This window comes from Camelus bactrianus, chromosome 4, assembly GCF_048773025.1.
Source record: "Camelus bactrianus isolate YW-2024 breed Bactrian camel chromosome 4, ASM4877302v1, whole genome shotgun sequence".
Lineage (NCBI taxonomy): Eukaryota > Metazoa > Chordata > Mammalia > Artiodactyla > Camelidae > Camelus > Camelus bactrianus.
In genome coordinates this window covers 84,557,373-84,579,022 of record NC_133542.1, presented here as the reverse complement: position 1 = coordinate 84,579,022, position 21,650 = coordinate 84,557,373, and the positions used below count along the sequence as shown (strand labels likewise).

Genomic DNA, 21,650 nt, shown 5'->3' with positions numbered 1-21,650 from the left:
GAAATCAACCACAGAAAGAGGAATGAGAAACAAATGATTGCATGGAGACTAAACAAAATGCTATTAAAAATTTTTTTTAAGTTACTAAAAAAAAAAAACTAATGGGTCAATGATGAAATCAAAGAGGAAATTAAAAAATACCTTGAAACAAATGACAATGAAAGCACAACCACACAAAATCTATGGGATGCAGCAAAAGCTAAGAGGAAGTTCATAGCAATATAGGCTTAATATCTCAAATAAACAACATAACCGACCACCTATAAGAATTAGAAAAAGAAGAAGCAAAACTAAACTCAGCAGAAGGAAGGAAAAAATAAAGATCACAGAGGAAATAAATAAGAGACTTTAAAACAATATAAAAATAAAACCAAGTTCTAGTTTTATTTTGAAAAGATAAACAAAATCAACAAACCTCTGGCCAGGCTCAGCAAGAAGGAAAGAGAGAGGATATAAATAAACAAAATAAGAAATGAAAGAGGAGAAATGACAACCAATACCACAGAAATACAAAAAAAACATAAAAGGATATTATGAACAATTATGTGCCAATAAATTGGATAACCTAGAAGAAATGGACAAGTTTCTAGAAACACACAGCCCACCAAAACTGAATCAAGAAGAAATAGATCATTTGAACAGACTGATCACTGTAAATGAAATAGGATCTTTAATTATAAAACAATTCCCTGCAAACAAAAATGCAGGACCAGAAGGCTTCACTGGGGAATTCTACCAAACATACAAAGAAGAACTTATACCAATTATTGTCAAAATCTTCCAAAATACTGAAGAGGAGAGAAAACTCCCAAACTCATTCTATGAAGCAACTAACAACCTGATAGAAACCAGACAAAGACTCTACCAAAAATGAAAATGACAGGCCAATATTTTGATAAACATAGATGCAAAAATTCTCAACAAAATATTAGCAAATTAAATCCAACAACACATAAGATCATACACCACAATCAAGTTGGTATCAACCCAGGGTCACAAAGATGGTTCAACATATACAAATCAATGTGATACACCACATCAACAAAAGATAGGACAAAAACCACATGATCATCTCAATAGATGCAGAAAAAGCACTTGATAAAATTCAACATTCATTCATTATAAAAACTCTTAACAAGTGGGTATGAAGGAAACATATCTCAACATAATAAAAGCTATTTACGACAAACCCACTGCCAACATAATACTCAATGGTGAAAACCTGAAAGCTTTCCTGTTAAATCTGGAACAAGATAAGGATGCCTACTCTCACCGCTTCTATTCAATATAGTATTAGAAGTCCCAGCCATAGCAATCAGACAAGAAAAAGAAATAAAAGGGATTCAAATTGGCAGAGAGGAGACAAAATGCTCACTATATGCCAATGACATGATATTATATCTAGAAAACCCTGAAGACACCACACAAAAACTACTAGAGCTGATAAACAAATTCAGCAAGGTAGCAGGATTAACATACAGAAATCTGTTGCATTTCTTTATACTAATAATAAAATATCAGAAAGGGAAAGTAAAAAGCTAATCCCTTTAAAAATCACATCAAAAAAATAAAATACTTATGATAAACCTGACCAAGGCAGTGAAAGACTTATATGCTGAGAACTATAAAACACTGATAAAGGAAATTAAATATGACTTATAGAAATGGAGGGATATCCCATGCTCTTGGATTGGAAGAATTAATATTGTTAAAATGGCTATATTACCCCAAAAAATCTACCAATTTAATGCCAGCCCTATAAAACTACCCAGGACATTTTTCACAGAACTAGAACAAATAATCTTAAAATTTCTATAGAATCACGTAAGACCCAGAATTGCCCAAGCAATACTGAAGAAAATTAAGGAAGCTGGAAGCATAACTCTCCCAGACTTCAGACAATACTACAGAGCTACAGTAATCGAAACAATGTGGTACTGGCACAAAAACAGACATATGGAACAATGGAACAGAATAGAGGGCCCAGAAATAAACCCACACCCCTACAGTCAATTAATCTTCGACAATGGAGATAAAATATACAATAGAGAAAAGATAGTCTCTTAGGCAAGTGGTGTTGGGAAAACTGAACAGCCTCATGTAAATCAATGAAGTTAGAACACTCCCTCACACAATACACAAAAATAAACTCAAAATGGCTTAAAGACTTAAACATAAGACAAGACACCATAAACCTCCTAGAATAGAACATAGACAAAACATTCCTGATATAAATTGTAGCAATGTTCTCCTAGGGCAGTCTAACCAGGCAATTAAAAAAAGCAAAAATAAATAAATGGACATAATTAAATTTATAAGCTTTTGCACAGCAAAGGAAACTGTAAACAAAACAAAAAGACAACCTATGGACTCAGAGGAAATATTTGCAAACAATGCAACTGACAAAAGCTTAATTTCCAGAATATACAAACAGCTCATACAACTCAATAACAAAAAGCAAACAACCCAATCAAAAATGGGCAAAGACCTAAACAGACATTTCTCCAATGAAGACATACTAATGGCCAATAGGCACATGAAAAAATGCTCAATATTGCTAACTATCAGAGAAATGCAAATCAAAACCACAAAATCACCTCATATTGGTAAGAATGACCATCATTAAAAAGTCCACAAAGGATAAATGCTGGTGAGAGTGTGAAGAAAAGGGAACCCTCCTACACTGTTGGGGGGAATGTAGTTTGGTGCAGCCACTATGGAAAACTGTATGGAGATTCCTTAAAAAACTAAAAACAGACTTACCATATGATCCAGCAATTCCACTCTTGGGCATAAACTCTAATTGGAAAAGACACCTGCCCCGCAATGTTCATAGCAGCACTATTTACAATAAAGACACGGAAGCAACCTAAATGTCCATTGAAGGGTGAATGGATAAAGAAGATGTGGTGTATACACACACACACACACACACACACACACACATATATATACACATATACACAATGGAATACTGCTCAGCCATAAAAAAAGAATGAAATACTGTCATTTGCAGCAACACAGATAGAACTAAAGATTATCATACTAAGTGAAGTAAGTCAGAAAGAGAAAGATAAATCATATGACATCACTCACATGTAGAATCTAAAAGAACTTATTTACAAAGCAGAAACAGACTCACAGACAGAAAACAAACTTATGGTTACTGGAGGGGAAGGGGGCAATATATAAATTAGGGGTTTGGGATTTGCAGATAAACAGTACTATACATAAAATAGATAAATAGCAAATGTCTACTGTATAGCACAGGGAACTATATTCAATATCTTGCAACTTATAATGATAAAGAATGAGAAAGGAAATATGTATATGTATAACTCAATCAATATGCTGTATACCAGAAACTAACATAACATTGTAAATCAACTATACTTCAGCTTTAAAAAATGAAAAGACACGCTCAAAAGCTTTCAGATCAAAAAACAGATTATTTACCAAAACGAAACAAAACAGAACAAAAACTCTAGCAACTAAAATGACAACAGAAATCTCATCAATAACAAGAGATGTTATAAGACAACAAAGAAATATTTCCAAAAACCTCAAGGAAAGTAACTTTTACCCTAGAATTTTAGGTCCATTTTAGGAAATTAGAATCATGCAAGAATAAGAACGAAATTAAAACATTTTCAGACATAGAGAATATTTTTATAGGCCTTTTCTGAAAGTACCACTACAGGATATAATTCAACAAGAAGGAAAACAAATCTAGAAGAAAGGAGTGGGATTCAAGGAGTAACGGAAAATTGATTTACAGATTCCACAGAATTCCTACCACAATCCCAGGGGATTACTTTACAGAAACTTGACATACTGAACTTGAAATGCTGAAATAAATGCAAGGCACTTGGATGACCAAAACAGACTTTAAAAAAAACAAAGTTGGAGGATACATCCTAGTTTCAAAATTCACAAAGCTACAGTAATCAAGACTGTGTGGTACTGGCATAAAGAGAGACATATGGATCAGTGGAACAGAACTATGTCCAGAAATAAACCGAAACATCTATGGTCAATTGCTTTTCATCAAGAGAGTCAAGATAATTCAATGGCGAAAGAATAGTCATTTCAATAAATGGTGCTGGGACAACTGGAAATCCACATACAAAAAAAAGAAGTTGGAGCCTTACCTCACACCATAAAGAAAAATTAACTGAAAATGGGTTAAAGATCTAAATCTAAGAGCTAAAACTTTTAGACATGGGCATAAATTGTGGCCTTAACCTTGGCAATGGTTTCTTACATTAGACAATAAAAGCACAAGCAATGGAAGAAAAAAACAAATAAATTAGACTTCATCAAAATTAAAACCTTTTACACTTCAGAGGACACTATGGAAGTGAAAAGACAACCCACAAAACAAGAGAAAGTATTTGCAAATCATATCTTTGATAAGGGACTTATATCTAAAATATATAAAGAACTCAATACTAAAAAGATAAGAAAAAACTTTTAATGGGCAAAGGACAAATGGCCAATAAGGACATGAAAAGGTGCTCAACATCACTAGTCATCAGGGAAATTCAAATTAAAACCACAGTGAGAGGCAACTTCATACCTACAAGGATGGCTGAAATCAAACCATCAGATAGTTGGATAATAACAAGTTCTGGTGAGGACGTGGAGGCTGCTGGTGAGGATGGAAAGTAGTACACCCACTTTAGAAATGAGTCTGGCAATTGTTCAATGAAATTGAGTAACTCCTAAAAATGAAAATATACATCCAAACAAAACATTTTGCAAGAACATTTATAGTAGAATTCTTCACAGTAGCCAAAACCCAGAAATAATCCAAGTGTCTATCAGCTGACAGTCTATCCATACAATGGAATATTACTCAGCCATAAAAAAGGAGCAAAGCATTGAGATTTGCTACACCAGAGATGAACCTTGAGGGCTTTATTCTAAGTGAAATAAGCCAGTCACAAAAGGGCCACATAGTATATGATTCCACTTAGATGAAATGTTCAAAATAGGCCAATCTACAGTGACAGAAAGCAGATTAGCAGTAGGCCTGAGAAGAGAAGGGAGAGGGATGGGGATAATAATAATGCTACGGGTTTCTTTTTGAGCTGATGAAAATGTTCTAAAACTAACTGTTGGTGGTGCATAGATCTGTGAATACACTGAATTGTACCCTTTAAATAGATGGATTGTACGGTATCTGACTTACATCTCAATAAAGATGGGGGAAAGGAAATAAAAGAGAAAGAAGCCAGAGAGGAAAAATACCTTACCCACAGAGGAGCAAGAGTTACATTGAGTTTCTCATCAGAAACCATGCACTCAAGTAGAGAATGGGGTGAGACATTTAAAGTGTTAAAAAAAAAAACCCCACCAACTTAGAATTCTGTGTCCATCAAATTACCCTTCAAAAGTGAAGAAGTAAAGACTCTGTCAAATAAAAATTGTCCTGCAGCCATGAAGGGCCAAGGGTGGTGAGGAGGAGCTGTCTCTACAACCGCACAGACACGCGGTCAGGGTGCCCCTGTCTCACCAGAAGCCGCTCCCGACGGCCCTGATCCTGCCCTCAGCCCTCATGCAGGACAAGGGTGTGCGGTGGGTGGGGGGCATTCTAGGAAGGCCTAGGGACTCCCCCCCGGGCCATGGGCACAGATGAAAGTCACAGCAGTTTGACACCAGCACCTGCCACATCCAGAGGGTGGTGTCAGGCTGGATACCCACTCCTTATCCATAAAATGGGGACAGTGGCCTCTCCTTCAGGAAGGTCCTGTGGGAAGGGCCACACCAGGTGGGGATGGTAGGTCCTGTCCTCCCCGGGCTGAGCCCAGAGCCCAGAGGAACAGGGTCGCCAACACCTGTCCACGGAGGCGCTGAGGAGGGAGAGGGCAGCCCCCGTGCCGGGAGCACGTGGGGTTTTGGCCACTGTGCTGGCCCCCTGGGGGGAAGCCCGGGGCCCTGGAGCCCCCGTGGGGGTGCACGCCCCAGCCTGGGAGGGAGCGGGCAGGCCAGAGAGGGAACGGCTGCCGCCTGCCCACCTGGGAAAGGTCCGACTCCGCAGCTCCTTGATGAAGAGCTGGCTGCCGTTCTGCACAGGCTTCACATCGGGCGTCTGCCCTGGGCCGTGTTTGTGCCAGGTCCGCTTCTTCTTCACTGCGGGGGACACAGCAGGCAGTGCGTCACCCGCAGCCCTCCCCAAGCCTCCCGGGACCCAGCTGGGAGGACAGCCACCATGAGCGCCACAAGGCTCAGACCTCCTCAGAGACAGAGTCCTCGGGGCTCCCTGGCCCTGAGCTGTCACGTGGTCAGGTCCCACCCTCCCCATCCTCAGGTCACGGCCCCCACCTGCCCCACACCTCCCGACCTGCCGGTTCAGTTGATGGCATGCAAAAGCTGGGGTCTCCTGGGACCCCTCCCCACTGAGCGCTCAGTCTGCCGAGAACTCATCAGAGGCATCTCCTGAGAAGGCCCATCAAGGCTTGCTATTCAGGACACCTCCGGCCCGGCCTCCCCTCAGACGGGCCCTCCAATAGCACAAACCCTGTCCCTCCCAGCTGGGACCTTTACTGCCCTGACAGCCCACAGCTCACAGGCAGGGCAGGCCAGAGCCCCCTGCTGCACCGGCTGCCCTCCCCACCCCCAAGTCACGTCTTCCTCACACCCCTCTTCGCCATCACCCCTGCCCACCACTGCCTGCCCGCCCCTCAGGCTGTCCGGTTCTCAAGCCAGCTCCCAGGGCACTGGGCATGCACACCTCCCCTACCGGGCTGTGACATGTGCATACACACGGACACACACGTGCACATGCACACACAAGTGCACATGCCCCTCGCAGACTGACAGGCAGGTGCACACTAGCACAGGCATACAAGCACGCACGCACACTAACGTACACCCCTACTGGACTGTGAGAGCCCGGAGGGAGGGAAGCTATTTCCCCGATGCCCTCGCCCCCATTCAGGGCAGCCACTGGCCACTCGGTGAGTGAGGACAGGCCAGGTGTGGGGACCCATTGCTGGGGGCTGCTGGGCAGGGTTTGAAACAGGCTGACCCTCGGGTAGAGATGAGACTGGATGTGAGGGAGAGCTGGCAGTGCCGTCAGGGTGCCTGTCCTTCATGGATAAGAACACGGAGGGGACTGCAGTCCTCCTGCGTCTTGGCGGTTGTGGGGATGAAGCAAGCTGACGGCTACCCCTGAGCAGGACCTGCCTAAGGCAGGATGGGGAAGGCTGGTGGCTGAGCTGACCTCGGTTCCAAACTGCCACCCCTTCCCTGTCTCATCAAGTCATAACTCCTTGAGACTGTCTCCTACAACAGGGGATATTTAATCATGCCTGGTCTCCAAGACCAAGGTGTGGGTGGACATTACGGAAATCTGGCAAGGTCCCGCAAAGGGACGGCTGGAGCTGGGACTTCCAGATCCAGATCCAAAGGCCTCAGGGTCACCTGCCCAGATCTTTCTTGCCCACTATCTTGTAGCTGTGTGACCCTAGGCAAGTTACTGGGTATCTCTGTGCCTCATTATTAATGCTAATCCTGGCCTCCTGGGCTCCTTGTGAGATGAGCGCTTGGTATCCCACCTGCCCCACAGAGCTCTGCCAGGCACCACTGCACCAGCTCAGGCCCCTTTCTTATAGCAAGGCTACCTAGACCACAGGTGCCCCACTTTGCCTGGAAATGCCCAGCACAGAGTGGGCACTGAGGGACATTTGTGGATGGATGGTGTCTCCCCAGTGCCATACTAGTTCCTCAGTCCAACCCATGGCCTTTGATACCCAACAGAGACCGGCAATGCCAGGAGGAAAACTCCCCACTGCCCTCCTGTTACTCCATCTCAGGCATGTTCTTCTGTAAATTTGCAAGCACTTGCTCACCAGCTCAGCTCTGCACAGAGGTCACCAAGGCCGGGGGTGGTGGCCTGGGGGTCATCCCTGATTCTTAAAGTGCTTTGTAAAGAGCCCAGCTGGCTTGGTTGGGAAGGGGGTGCCCATGGCCAACGCAGGGCCCTGGAGGAAGGGGAAAACCTTCTCGATGAAACAGCCTCAACATCGCCACCCTTTCTGTTGCACGTATCGCTGCTGCACATGTCTGAATCCTTCTGTGCGGGGCACAGTGGGGCCCGCAGAGAAGAGCCGGCTGGTCCGGAACGGGCACCGAGCCCTGTGAACAAGTGCCCCTGGGGCACCATGTGTGCAAAGGGCTTTAGAGTTTACAAGGTGCCCCACTCCGTCCCAAGAAGGGCCCGAGGAAACGGAGGGAGCTGTGTGTGTCCACGGAGGGGTGGAGTGGAACTTGGCGAGTCCAGCTTCTTGGATCCAGGCTGTCCACGAAGCAGGGAGCCTCTCTGACTGTCCCCAGTGGGAGGCGAACCTGGCTCGTAGTGGGGCGTCCCACTTACAAGGGGGCCCAATGAATTCAGAGATTTGAGGAGGGGGTGAAAAGGGAAGCCCAGGATGCACTCTGGCAGCTGTGACAAAGCAGACAGGAGAGGCCACAACCCAGCTGGGAAGGCTGACAGAGACAGGCAGTCCCTGTGCAGAGCAGGGGCCGGCAGGGAGGGGCGAGGGGGAAGGGAGGTGCTTTGGAGGGACCGTGCATGGGCCCTCAAGGTCAGCAGGGTGGGGGTGCCCACATCCTCCCCAGCTGCTGTTCCCTCTAGCACGAGCTCATCTAGCACAGCTCTCTGGCTTGAGGATGCCTGCCCTGGCTCCTGCATCTGCCTCACGCCCCTTCCTGAGAGGCAGGGTGATCTTCAGGGCAGCCCCACTTCTAGGGACAAGACCAAGGCTGCAGCCTTACCTTCCCCTTGGAAGGTACACAGAGGTCCAAGGAGGCAGCCCTCCCAGTGTGGAGTGCCAGGTGCCAGAAGGCCACCTGGGGAAACCGAGTCTCGGAGGGGGCAGACAGCCGAGCGACAGCAAACAGGCAGGGGAGCAGAGGGCAGCAGGACAAGCCAGCAGCACCTCCGTGTGCCTGCCAAGAGCGGGGCCTGAGAAGGCCACGCTGACCAGGGGCCGGGGGCAGTCCTGTCCTGGGCCGGCGTGGGCCTTCTGGGCCCTCACTTGGGGCTGGGCAGCTCCTAGCGTCTCATGGAGAGGCTGGAACACACCTGACACTGTGACTGGTGCAGGTGTGCTGGGGCACCAGCCAGAGATGAAGCTGTGGGGCAGGGTGTAAGCTCCACAGGGCTACCTCCAAACCCCCTGCAGCCCTGGCTGGTGGGTTCCTTCCCTCCCCGGGCCCATGACCCCCCCAGAGCCCAGAGGCTGACCCTTGCCCTGCCTGTGGTACCCCAAAGCACCCTCTGACAAGGCGCCCTGAAGTTGGCTGCCCATCAGGAAGGCTGGTGGGGGCTCAGCGGGCCCCCCGGAGCACGGGGGCAACAGGTGTGCCTGAGGCGTTTGGTACCAGGGCCCTGCCAGCCTCCGAGCGTGGCTCACCTCACCTCATGGGGTGAGACAGCTGCGGCAGCCGCTGGGGGAGGACGGTAAGAAGTGAGTGAGGGAAGTAGCGTCCAGAGCAGGCCCAGAGCTACCAGGAGGCAACGCTAGCACTCAGAACCACTTTAAGGGCCATGTCACCTGCCTCCCGTGCGCCTTCATGCCAATGAGGATACCTTGTCGAGTTCCCACCTCAAATCTCTGTGAATTGGGTAAACCTGTGGGCCCGCGGGTCACAGGCCAAAATCAGTCCAAGGGACAGGTAGGGACAGGTGGCGACAGCAGGGGGAGAGAACCCTGCCATCTCATGAAGACAGGGCAAAGCTGGAGGGATGTGGCCTCGGTCCAGCTCGTTCTGGGACCCCGCCCCCATCCCATCCTGGTCCTCTCCCTCCTGTCCTCGCCTTGCTGTGTTCACCACAACCCCCCACCAGGCCAGGGCCAGGAAGGGAGGCAGGCCCACGTGCTCGAGTGTCCCCCAGGCGCACAGGGGCATCCAAGGGCCTCACTCTGGAAGGTGTGACCAAAGCCGACGTGGCAAAAACCAACCAGTGTGTCACAGACAGGCTCCATCAGGGCACAGACATGTGTGAGATGAATGGTGACGGGCAATCTGAGAGCACCCACTGGCGGAAGGTGCTAGAATCTGTGCCTTTGTCCCTGGCGGGCTCCATAACGGCAGGAAACGTCTGATTCACAGAATTCATGAGGCACGTATGCACGCACGTGTGTGCACACACACAGCCAGGGAAGGGCTGCCAGGTCCCGCCAGGCTGCTGTCCACACTGCTGCTGGTCTAAAACAGGGGCAGCTCTGCCCCCGCCCTCCCCGAGCACCCCCCGGGCAGTGCCTCCCCAGGGCACTCGGCTCTGCTTGAAGGATGGGAGTCTGCTGGCTCCAGCCCTGATCTGCCCCAGGGCCCGCAGGTGCAGCCCCTGGGTCTGACCCTGCTCCTATCTCCCAGGCCCTGAGCTTTCCTGGAGGCTCGCGAGGTGCCAGAGATGCTGGTTAAGCCACAGGGTGACAGTCTTCCTCCTGCACCTGCTGTAAGGCAGTTATCAGAACTGTCGGGTCATGTAGGGCAGATGTGTTGTGAACACCTGCCAACGCCCGGGGGTATGTGGCTAAGTTAGGAACTTAAGAACTTTCGTGTCTGGGAAGTTCAGAAGCCATCAGGTCTCCTCTTCTCCCCCGTCTCATGCACCTGTCAGCATTTCCCCATAAGACCACAATGTGCTGGAGGGCAGGGCACAAGAGCTGAAATGAATACCACCCCAGTGGTCACTCAGTGATGATGGGGTGCAGGCTAGGCACAAAGAGAGACCCCGCTTCACCCAGCTTCCCAAGGGGCTGGGCTGCAGTCCTCAAGGCACCCTTGGCCAGCCTCAACCCCTGACCCACAGAGGCGCTGGGAGTGGGCCTCCACTCTGGGCCAGGCTTCTCCCTACACGCTCTGGATCCACAGGACTCGCCCATAAGGGCTGGAGGGGTCCAGTGTCTGCAGACCACGGCACTTCCCTCACGTAGACTCAGCCCTGGAACTTGCCTCCCAGCCATGACGTGAGGCCCCTTGGAGCCACCTTGGATGAACCTGTGCTTTGAGAAGCCCCACAGGCTCCATCAACCCCAAAGGACCAGAAGGAAGGGGGTCTTCATGGTGCACAAACAGAAGTTTGAGAAAGAGAATCAGCTAAGATTCCCTGCAGGGGCCACCACAAAAGGGAAGGAGAGCAGATCGCCAGCAGTGCACATTCCCAGAGCCCTGCATAGAGGTGGCCGGCTGGGCAGGGCTGGGCTGGGCCAGCCAGTTCCCCATCTCAGGCTGCCTGATCACTGCAGATGGAGTTTGCGGCCCCTGTTCAGGCCTTTAAAGTCCGCTGGGCTCTCTGCACAGGGCCATGAGCGGCCCCAGCTGCATCCACAGGCAGGAGACAATCAGGAAGAGTCACAGTGGGCCCAGCAGGGCCATAAGGGACAGTAAGTAAGGCGAGAGGTGGTACCCAGGCACCAGGGTGCCCCGGCTGCATGGGTGGTTCACTCCAGCAAGCTGGGGCCAGGTCAGTGTTGGAGTCAAGGCCAAGCGGAGACCCTGCCCCCCGGCCAGATCCAAGGAGCAGCAGTGTTGGACCATACTTACGGGTGGACTTCCCGTGGGTTTTCTCGCAGTTTGGGCAGTGGTATATGTCGATGTCTGGGGCCTCCTCCTCTTCCACGCCAACACAGCTGCAACAGGAGACACAGACATCACCAGCAGTCAGCAACTGCTCCGCTGCTTCCCCTGCAGGGCTCTGCAGCACCTCCCGCTCACCTTTCAGGAAGAAGGGCCGGGCAGCGTGAGCGCAGCCGGGGCAGAGTGTGCGCGGGGACGGTGGCCATGGGGATGGGATGGAGACTCGAAAAGGGACATAGGGTCAAGGAAGGCCTCACCAGGTGTGACCAGGAGGGGCAGAGGGAACTGGTCATCCTTTGAGCTTGCTTCCATGTGGGCCATCATTACCCTGTCACCACAGAGCCCAGGGATGCTGGGGGTGTGGGTCTCAGAGCCAGGCCACCCCCCTCAATTCACTATAGGCAGTTTGCAGCCATGGGCAGGGCCCCTCCGGACCCTATGGTGGGGACAGATGCAAGTCACCTTCCCCAGGGGCCTGACCACGGTGCCGAGACAACTGGATATCAGAAGGTGAAGCCAAACCCCTACCTCACGCCATATACAAAAAATTAAGTGAAAAGGCATTAACAACCTAAAGATAAGGGCTAAAACTGCAACACTCTTAGAAGGAAACACAGGGGTGAATCTTCATGACTTTGGGTTTGATCGTGGATTCCTAAGTATGACACCAAAAGTACAAGCAACAAGAGGAAAAATAGGTAAACTGAACATCATCAAAATTTGAAAGTTTTCTGCATTAAAGGACATCATCAAGAATGGGAGAAAATATTTACAAATCATATACCTGATAAGGGTCTATCACTCAGAATGCATAAAGAACTTTGCAACCCAACAACGAAAAGACAAATCAGTTAAAAATGGTCAAAGGATCTGAATAAATATTTCTCCAAAGAAGATACACAAATGGCCAACAAGCACATGAAAAGATGCTCAACATCCTTGGCCACCTGGATGCCACTGAAGTGCAAATCAAAACCATGAGATACCCCTCCACACTCACTAAGATGACTACAACTTAAAAAAGAAAAAAAATAGGAAACTAGCCAGTGCTGACAAGGATATGAAGAAACCAGAGCCCTCTTACATCACTGGTAGGTATGCAAAATGGTGCAGTTTCTATGTTAAACAGTAGAATTGCCACATGACCCTGCAATTCCGCTCCTACGGATAGACCCAAAAGAGCTGAGAACACTTTCTCAAACAAATCCTTGTACACAAATGTCACAGCAGCTTCAGTCACAGTCACCAAAAGATGGAAGTAACCCAGATGTCTGTCAACTGATGAATGGATAAGCAAACTGCGGTGTCGCCACACAACGGAGTAGTGTTCAGCCTTAAAAAGGAATGGAGCACTCGATACACACGACGACATGACGGACCTCAAAACCATCATGCTAAGTGGAAGGGACCAGACGTAAAAGGTCGCATATTACAAGTCCACTTATATGATCATGCCCATAACAGATACATGCAGAGAGACAGATCAACGGGTGACCTGGGAGGGTGGGGGGAGGGGAGAATGGGGAATGACTGTTTAGCGCACTTCCGCTTGGGATGAAAATGTTCCGGAACTAGACGGAGGTGATGGTTGCACAACACTATGACTGTATTAAATGCCACTGAATTGTTCACTTTAACAAGGTTAATTTTATGTGATGTGAATTTTATCTCAATAAAAAAAGAAAAAGAAAAGAAGCTGGCCCTGTGAGAGTGACACATTTCCATCGTCACTAAGGCTGGCTGAGTGCTCACTCTACATCTGGCAGCATCAGTAACCCTAAATGTATTTTTTTTGCAACAATCCTGCAATAATTGGGACAATTATCTTTAGCACTGCTGTACAATGAGGAAACAGGCAAGAGAGGTTAGGTGTCTTCCTAGCCCCAGAGTCTCCTCACTGTTCAGGGGGACAGTCCTCCCTCACCCTCAGGCGTTGGCCCAGGATAAGCATGACTCCCTGCAGGCCACCACGTCCCCAAGGCCCCGGACAGGACACTGCCTGCCACAGATGCCCCAGCCCCACAGCCCCGGGAACAGAGCCTGAAGCCCAGAAAGACCTTTGCAAGTGTTTTGAAAATATAAAGTTTGCTCTTCACTTTAGAACGAAACGGAAATAAAGTGCAAGCAGTCTAAAGTCAGGTGTAAAAGACAAAGCCATCAAAATCAGAACGTGAGGGCGTGTTTGTTCTCACGATGCACAAGTGACTTTCTAAACAAACAAAAACACGGAAAGGAAACCGGAGAGGACACTGATGGACAGGGACAGTGCTCCTTATCATGAGGACAAACTTTGAAGTGCGAACTATGAAAAGCATGTACACAGCACACATGGCAAAGTGTTTCTACCCTTCCTCCATGAAATATACACCAAGGGCACCTCCCAGAAGCAGCAGGCGGAGCCCTGCGGAGAAGGATGCCCCACCTCACTGGCCACCATGAAAGGTAAGCTCAAATCACGATGCCGATGATTTTCACCTGACAAATTAACCAAACCCGAAACGCATTAAACTGGTAACACTCCACGCTGGTGAAGGCACAGCGAGGACAGTAAACACAGCCAGCTCACCACGGGTCTGTAGCCAAGGTTGTCCCCTCCCTCCACTGCCGGGTATGGGACGCGCCCTGGAGGCTCAGGCAGCAGAGGCCAGCCTCTCTCCACTCCTGAGGAGGAAGGGCTGACTCACCTGAACTCTCCCCCGGGGCTAGCCCACCCGGCTCCTTCCCTCCTAGTCCTCCTCAAATCCCTGCCTCCCAGAATCAGGTCACCGAAAGGGTCCTGAACCCTGGGCCTGCTCTGCATGACAGGCCCTGAGCCAGCTGTCCTCAGTTTGCTCATCCATAAAGTGACACCAGCGATCACACAAGGATAAAGACTGCAACTGCAGAGCTAGGCATGTGTGAGCCCCATCGCTCACACCCACCAGGAGCCGTGGGCTGAGACAAAAGACCCCTGCAACTGTTCAGGATTAGCCAGGTCCAGAAACTGGACCCAGAACCCACACCCCAGGTCTACACCTCATGTCCACACCTGCAGTCCTGTGAAAATTAATAAGCAGAAACCTCATTTAGAATGGAGGCAGGAGTCTTACGCCCTACCACTCGATGCCAACTGGAGTCCCAACAGGAAGAGAATGTACCCTTGCATCTCCAAGATGAAGAAGGTTACTACTTTACTCCTCAGCAGGAGGAGGAATGTCTCCTCGCCCGGCAACAGCCCAGACAACGAGAGAATGTCACGCTCAGCCAATGAAAAGCCACTACACTCTGAATTCCCAGTTTCCCCCAATGGACCCTTTATAACAGCCCCTCCCAACTTCCCCTTCTCCTCATAAAACAACGTCCCTCCTCTTTGTTCTCTGAACTTGCCTGTGGTTCGCCAGAGATTGCATGTCCCATCTTGCAGTTCTTTGCTATATCTGAATAAACCCATTTTGCTGTTAAAATGACTGGCTGTTTTACAGTTTTAGGTCAACAGGGCACATGGCACGTCCACACCGGGCGGTGGCTCCAGGCTGTCTTCTCACTGGCGGCCCCTGGAGCACACAAACACTGAGGGTGGCTGGCCTCCCCTGACGAGTCTGTCTTCATCCCCGCAGGGGCCATGCACACTCGTGGCTTGTCTGGAATCCCTGTGTGCCGGGGCCACAGGCACCCCAGGGACAGAGAGACAGACAGGTTCTGCTGCGAGGCCTCCATGTGCTGGCACTGAACCTGCAGGCAGCCAGGAGGTCTGAAGGCAGATGACCAAACTCTGACACTGACTTGAGGCCGTTTCACCAGGTCAGGAGTCAGGTGCACCATGGAAGGTCCAAGACAGGTGGGGCCCAGGTGACAGGTGGGAAGCTGAGGCCCAGGCGTCATGACCCTGTGCATGTGCATGCTGACACTTCCACTCCATCCCTTGGGGCCACCTCTTTAGAATGCCACCCCCTGGGGGGCACAGGTCCCGCCTGGGCCAGGATGGGTCTGGCTGTTAGCTGCACTGTGCAGGAAGGCTCCCAGACTGAAAGGGAGAGAGGCAAGGGAGGTGGGCACCTGTTCTGCTGGGAACACCTTAGGGCTGCCCCTCACCTAGGAAAGCCACCCAAGGCCTGGGCCACACACCAGGGGGTGACCCCAGGCAGGCCCAGCCCCTCCCCTAATGGGTGCCAGCAGCCCCCACACACAACCGGACACATGTTGCGGCCTTGGCTGCCTGTGCCCACAGCCCTGACAGGGGCCACTTGACATATGGAAACTAAGGCCCCAGAACCAGCCCACCGGCTATGCTGTGAGCAGAGGGGCAGCCTCAAGGGTCCAGGGACCCACTGTTCAGTACCAGCTCCTGGGCAGTGAGAGTTAGGCCACATTGTGGTCACTGCCATCTCCTCGAGGCGGGCTGTTTCTTGAAACAGCTCATTTATTTCATTATCCGAAAGTTAAGGCTTACTGAGTGCCCCTAAGAAGTTATTTGGGAAGTTATCAAAAAGTCTGAGAAGAGAACACAGCAACAGAAAAGGCAGAAGCACTTCCCTGCCCTAAGTCCAGGAGCAAAGACGCTGATGTTCTGATGGAGGGGTCACGCCGAGTGACCACCCGGGAGCGCGGGATCAGCACCACCCAGTGAGCACAGAGATGCACGAGCACCTAGTCGGCGGCTGTCAGTGTGATGGATCACTATTTTAAAATACTTTGAAAGATCAAACTTTAAAAAAGAGTTACACACTTCACATTAACGTAAACCAACCCCACTCTACCCTCACTAAGCACAGCGGGCAAGTGGCTAACGAACATCAGTCTGAAGAAAATGCCAAACACACACATGCCCGAGGCGTGGACTCCCACAGGCACGCCCTCTGCAGGAACCCTGCTCAGGGCCACCTGAGCCCAAGCAGCCAGATTTTCCTGGTCTGGAAGGTCTCCTCCCCATGGAGACCACAGCTAGCGCAGGACAAGAGCGGGGCACTCAGGGACTTCCCCCGACGGACCTGGGGGGCTCAGTACAGCCGGGCATCCTCTAGTCCTCCTGGGCCGATGGCAAGGCACCCGAGGGCCTCGCCTGTCCCCTGTCCCCTGCAGGACTGCAGCAGACGAAGGCTCTGTGAGGACCCAGTGAGCCGAAGAAGGGATGAGGAGGGCCCTCACAGCAGCGGGCCCCAGACTCAGGGGTTTTTGGATGGAAGGCGGCATCGCCCTCCTGGGCAGCAGGCACTATAACCTGCCGCACACTGCAGGCCCAAGCAGAGGCTCAAAGCTACCTGCCAAAGGTCCAGGGGCAGAAGGAAGACGCGGGGCAACAGCCACGAGCCAGACCCCAGACACGGCCAGGCCCCGCTGCGTCCGTGTCCCCAAGATCACCACATCCGCACAAGGCAGTCCCAGCTGTAGCCTGGGGGGTGGTCAGCCAGGCCTCGGGCTAAGCCGCCAGGTGAGCACACCGTGGTGTGCAAGCTGGGGGAGAGCAGGCAGGTGAGAGACGGAAAGAGGGGAAGAGAGGCAGAGAGGGAAGGAGAGAGGGAGAGCGCGGAGGCACGTAACTCAGGGCACAGGGGGCAAGACCAGGAGCTGGGAGGGGCGTTGTGGGGCCAAGGCAGGGGAACCCCGCACAGACCTCAGAGGCTGGATGGGGACAGAAGTCACCCGGGATATCGGTTCTAAAACAGAACTACAACTTCAACAGCTCTGGCACCTCGGCAAAAAGACACAGTCAGCCAGGCAATTGTTGAGTTTGTCCTTTTTATTAGCTCTGGTGAGAGCAGCCATCCCCCAAATGCCCCAAAGGCCACATGTCTTCCTGCAGGGCGGAAAGCTTCAGGGGCCAAATCATCATGGACCCTGCTGACCCTGCCTTCCCTCCCCTGGAAAGAACCCAGGCGGCCGGCACCCAGGACCACAGGTCCCTAGGAGAGGCACAAATGAATGAGTGATGTTCCCACCAACTGGTAGATCTCCCAGGGGCCCAGGGACGGCTCTGCTCATGTGACGGCTGAAGGAGAGGGTGGGATACAGGATGAGGTCAGACCCAGGACTCACAGCGTGAAAGAGACCTGGAAACCACCTGCCCGACGCAGGCAGATCTACAACGCAGAATGCTCTGTGTGGCCAGGATACTGCTAAACTAACTTAAAAAAAAAAAAAAGAATGAAATAGATCTTTACATCCTGACATGGAAAGATACTCACAGTAACTGCAGAGTGAAAAATCGTAGGTTACAGGAGAATGTGTACGGCATAATTCTTTTTAGTAGAAAACCCAAAACAAAATTATGGGTGAGTGTGCATGTGTGGGTGCATGTGCGTGTGCATGACTGTGTGTGCACTCCTGCATGTGTACATACATGTGTGTGCATACGGGTGTGTGCCTGTGTGTTCCTGTCTGTGTGCTCACTCAGTCCACCCCACTCATCCTGCCACTGGAGAGGCCAGGTGGTGAGAAACAGGGAGGGACACAGGTGCATTTTCAGGGGCTCATGACTGGTTTGATCTGAGCAACCAGTGACCCCAGCATGCCACAAAGTCAACACCAACCAAAGTTAAAGCTAATTTGCTGTCCAGGAAGTAGAAAGACAACAGAATTTTCAAAGGCAGAGGTGGGAGGGGGATAAGTCACTGAAGAAAATGATCAAGAAAGGGGGAACTGAGGGGCAGGGGGCTACAGATTTCAGACATTTGCAAAGGCAGCAAAATCACATCAGAATTGTCCGAGTGGCCATCCGTCCTCCAGGAATGCCCGTTCCCAGGGAAGCCTGGATTCCCCGCTCTTTGTGCAAAATCAGAGTCTGCCCCTTGGAGCTGCTCTGGCTGTCAGACCCTCACAACACCAAGGACCAGGGGAACAGAGACAAAAAGCAACTCTCCCCTCCAGTCGGGCCACTTCTGGCAAGACTTTCTAGAATCCCAGCATGGGGGACCCAACATCGTGGTGACAGCCCTGACAGAGGAGCTCCTAGGGCACCAGCCCCCAGCCCGGCCTGGGCACCCCACCACATTCCTCTGCTCAGCCTTTGGGAATTACGGCTAGAATTTTCTCATGAATCCACAGTTAGACTGTATGGTGGTTTTTTTCTATTGTGTTGTCAAGAGTGTTGATTTAATGTAAACCACAACTGCTCTAACCCTGTTTTGACATTTATTTTTTTTTAATCATAGGAGGAGCCTCAAAAAAAAGGAAGTGGCCCCTTTCGATCCAAGAGGGGAGGGGGACAGGCAGAACCTCCCCGACGTGGCATCCCGCGCAGCCTCCAGCACCGAGGCGCTCAGAGGTGGCACAGTGGACGTGTCAATAATGGTCATGATGCAGGGGCTGCTGCAGGGACTGGGCGCTCTTCCTGCCCATGGAGGGACTAACGTGGGAAGAAGCTTCCTGCAATACAGTCGTGTGTGCAGAGAGCTTTAGAAAGGTTTTTATTCTTTAGGCCAGTAATTCCACAACTACAAACCTATTCTAAGGCCAAAAGCAGAAATGCGCGTAAGATTCACATGCAAGAGGGTTCACTCCAGGATTATTTAAAATAGCAAAAAATTCGGAGCAGTAAATTTTTCCAGCCAGGAGGTCAGATACCCAGGTCATGCTGCACTCACACAGCAGAATATTATGCAGCAATCAAAACTCTGGCTTTATACATTTTTGCAATCTGCAGATATTAAAACTACAGCTCCGGCACACAGTGACACAGGAGGGCCTTGAGCTGGTGCCAGTAAGAGCATGTTCATCTCCTCTTTGTACTTTTCTATATTTTCCTAAACCACCCAAAATGCGTTTGTATTCCTTTTGTATGAAGCAGCCAAAGTCCTGCTATATTTTCAAAATCGAATGATGCCCCTTCCCAGCTCACTTTCTTCTGTCTTTTCTGGGTCCTGGTGTCCCACTGAAAAGCCCTCCTGAGCTGGCCGCCCTGCAGCAAGGCTAGGACACCCGTCTCATGGAGCCAGGTGGAGGGGAGAGGCCAGGCTGGCAGGAGAGACAGGGAGAGACAGGACAGGCAGACCCTGCAGGGAAGTTATGGCCAGGGTGGGGGGGGGTGGGTTGCTCAGTGATTTCCCTCATGGTGATGTCATCCCATGTCAAGCCCACCCCACTTCAGAGCCATCCTGCTTCCTCCCTCCTCCTCCCCCATTCCCACCTGCGGTCCTTAGAAGATGCCCAGGAACTGGTCATTGGCACATTTCCATGTGACATGGCCATGGGGACTACAACTCGGTCACCACTCAGCTTCAAGATGGCCATCAGCCACAGGTCAAACTTGAGTTGATCCTTGAGACCATAATCGTGCAAACAATCACTATACCACAAAGTGCCCAGCCACAAGTCCAGGAGCCACACAGCTTTTCCACACAACAGGGGAGAATCCACGGTGGGAGAAGGGAGGTGACACCCTCAGAGCCACACGCAGGCGAGAGGCAGGCTGGATGAGCGGCCCTTCTCAAACACCAGCAAGGGCAGCAAGTCTGGTCCTCATCTCAGGACGCCCCCAGGCCAGCAGCTGCCCATGGATTTCTGCTTTCACCCTAAGAGCCTCAGGCATGATGTACAAGGGAGAAACTGGGGCCCGGAGAGGCCGGCACTTGCCAGGCCCACGTGGGAAGGGGTCAAGAGCAGGCAGGGGCAGCTGGGGCTATCTGCACCCTGCAGCTTGCACACCAGGCTCAGTAGCCTTCACAGCTCCCAGCCAGCCAAGGGCTTGCTATGCAGGGCAGGATAACAAACACTCTGCCTCGGGAGGTGGAGGAGATACAAGAAAGATCAGACCCCTGATGCGGCTGAGCCCTAACAGGATGAGTTCATAAAGAGGAGCAGGAAAGGGGAATGAGGAAACAGCCAGACCTGGCCCAGCTGGAGGAGCCCGGCCCACCTGGGGAGGAGGGCGCCTGTGAGCATGGGGTGTAGGGGGGTGTCTGACGTGGCCTGGGAGTGCTAGGTGACACTGCCCCACTGAGGAGTGTCTCACTCCCAACCCTGAAGGGCAGTCGGCCTGGGGACTCAGTACATCAGGATCCTCATGGGTCATTCAGACCATGCAGCTTCCACCAGGCCTTTGTGGGAACCCAGCCACAGAACGATGACAGAATTTCAGTGGGGTCAGTTCTGTCTGCTGGGTCTAGATGCAGACTCATGGCAAAAACCCACGTGGTTGCTCTCAGAAGCCACTAGGTTTAGGGTGACCATTACACAGCCATAGGTAACTAGGACTATGGGGAGGGACAGAAAGCTCAGAAGAGATGAAAACAGGCTCCAAAATGCAAAGGACAGTTGTCCTCCCAGCCCCTGGCAGTGTGGCAGGTGAACTCAAGAGGGGTTGTATGTACAATGCCCAGCACCGTGCTGGGCACACAGCAGGGGCCTGACAGGACATTTACTGCTGTCATAGCCATCACCACCATCACCATCACCACCACCGTCATCACCACTATCACCATCCCCATCATCACCACCACCATCCCCATCATCACCATCACCACTACAATCACCATCACCACCATCATCACCATCACCACCATCATCACCATCACCACCATCACCATCATCACCACCATCATCACTACAATTGTCACCACCATGATCATCACTATCATTATCATCATTGTCATCATCATTATTTTCTCCTGCTGAGCTAATGGATCATGACACATGCTCTCATTTCCATCATAAGAAAGAGCAAAACTCCAGAGGGAAACACAGAATCTGCATGGAAAGAATGTCAATATCTATTCCGCTTCTCAAATGTGTCATATCCACTCTTCCAGGACTCTGAGGTAAATGGATTCCAGCCCAGCCCCTCCCTGTCTCCAAGGAGATAATGAGGGGCCAGTGACCTCTGACCAGCTGAGCTTCATGCCATCTTGCCCAAAGTTTTTCCTCCCTGGCTGTAACACTCTTGTTTGTGCTTCTCCACACTTCCTTTCAGCAGGATGGGGCTCCCTGGAAAGGAAGCTATGGGAGAGTCGGAAGCCATGGGGGAGACAGAAGCCATGGGATGATGGAAGCCATGGTGGGGTAGAATCCATGGGGTGGGTGGAAGCCACAAGGAAACAGCCATGAGGGACGGAGGCCTTGGGGGAATGGAATCCATGAGGGGGATG

At 50.8% G+C, this 21,650-nt stretch overlaps 1 protein-coding gene across 6 annotated transcripts in view; it reads right to left on the bottom strand.

Moving 5' to 3' along the window:
* The window catches only part of PHF2 (PHD finger protein 2), an 89,908-nt gene that overhangs the window by 31,915 nt on the left and 36,343 nt on the right, over positions 1-21,650 (bottom strand). For all 6 annotated transcript variants that reach the window (XM_074363020.1, XM_045504597.2, XM_074363019.1 and 3 more), the window contains exons 2-3: positions 11,560-11,645; positions 6,021-6,135 (exon numbers count right to left, since the gene is read on the bottom strand). Coding sequence is in view for 4 of the 6 variants with exons in the window: in XM_074363019.1 (XP_074219120.1) it covers positions 6,021-6,135; positions 11,560-11,645 (201 nt within the window). In the remaining 2 variants the exon portion in view is untranslated. The remainder of the gene's footprint in view (positions 1-6,020; positions 6,136-11,559; positions 11,646-21,650) is intronic.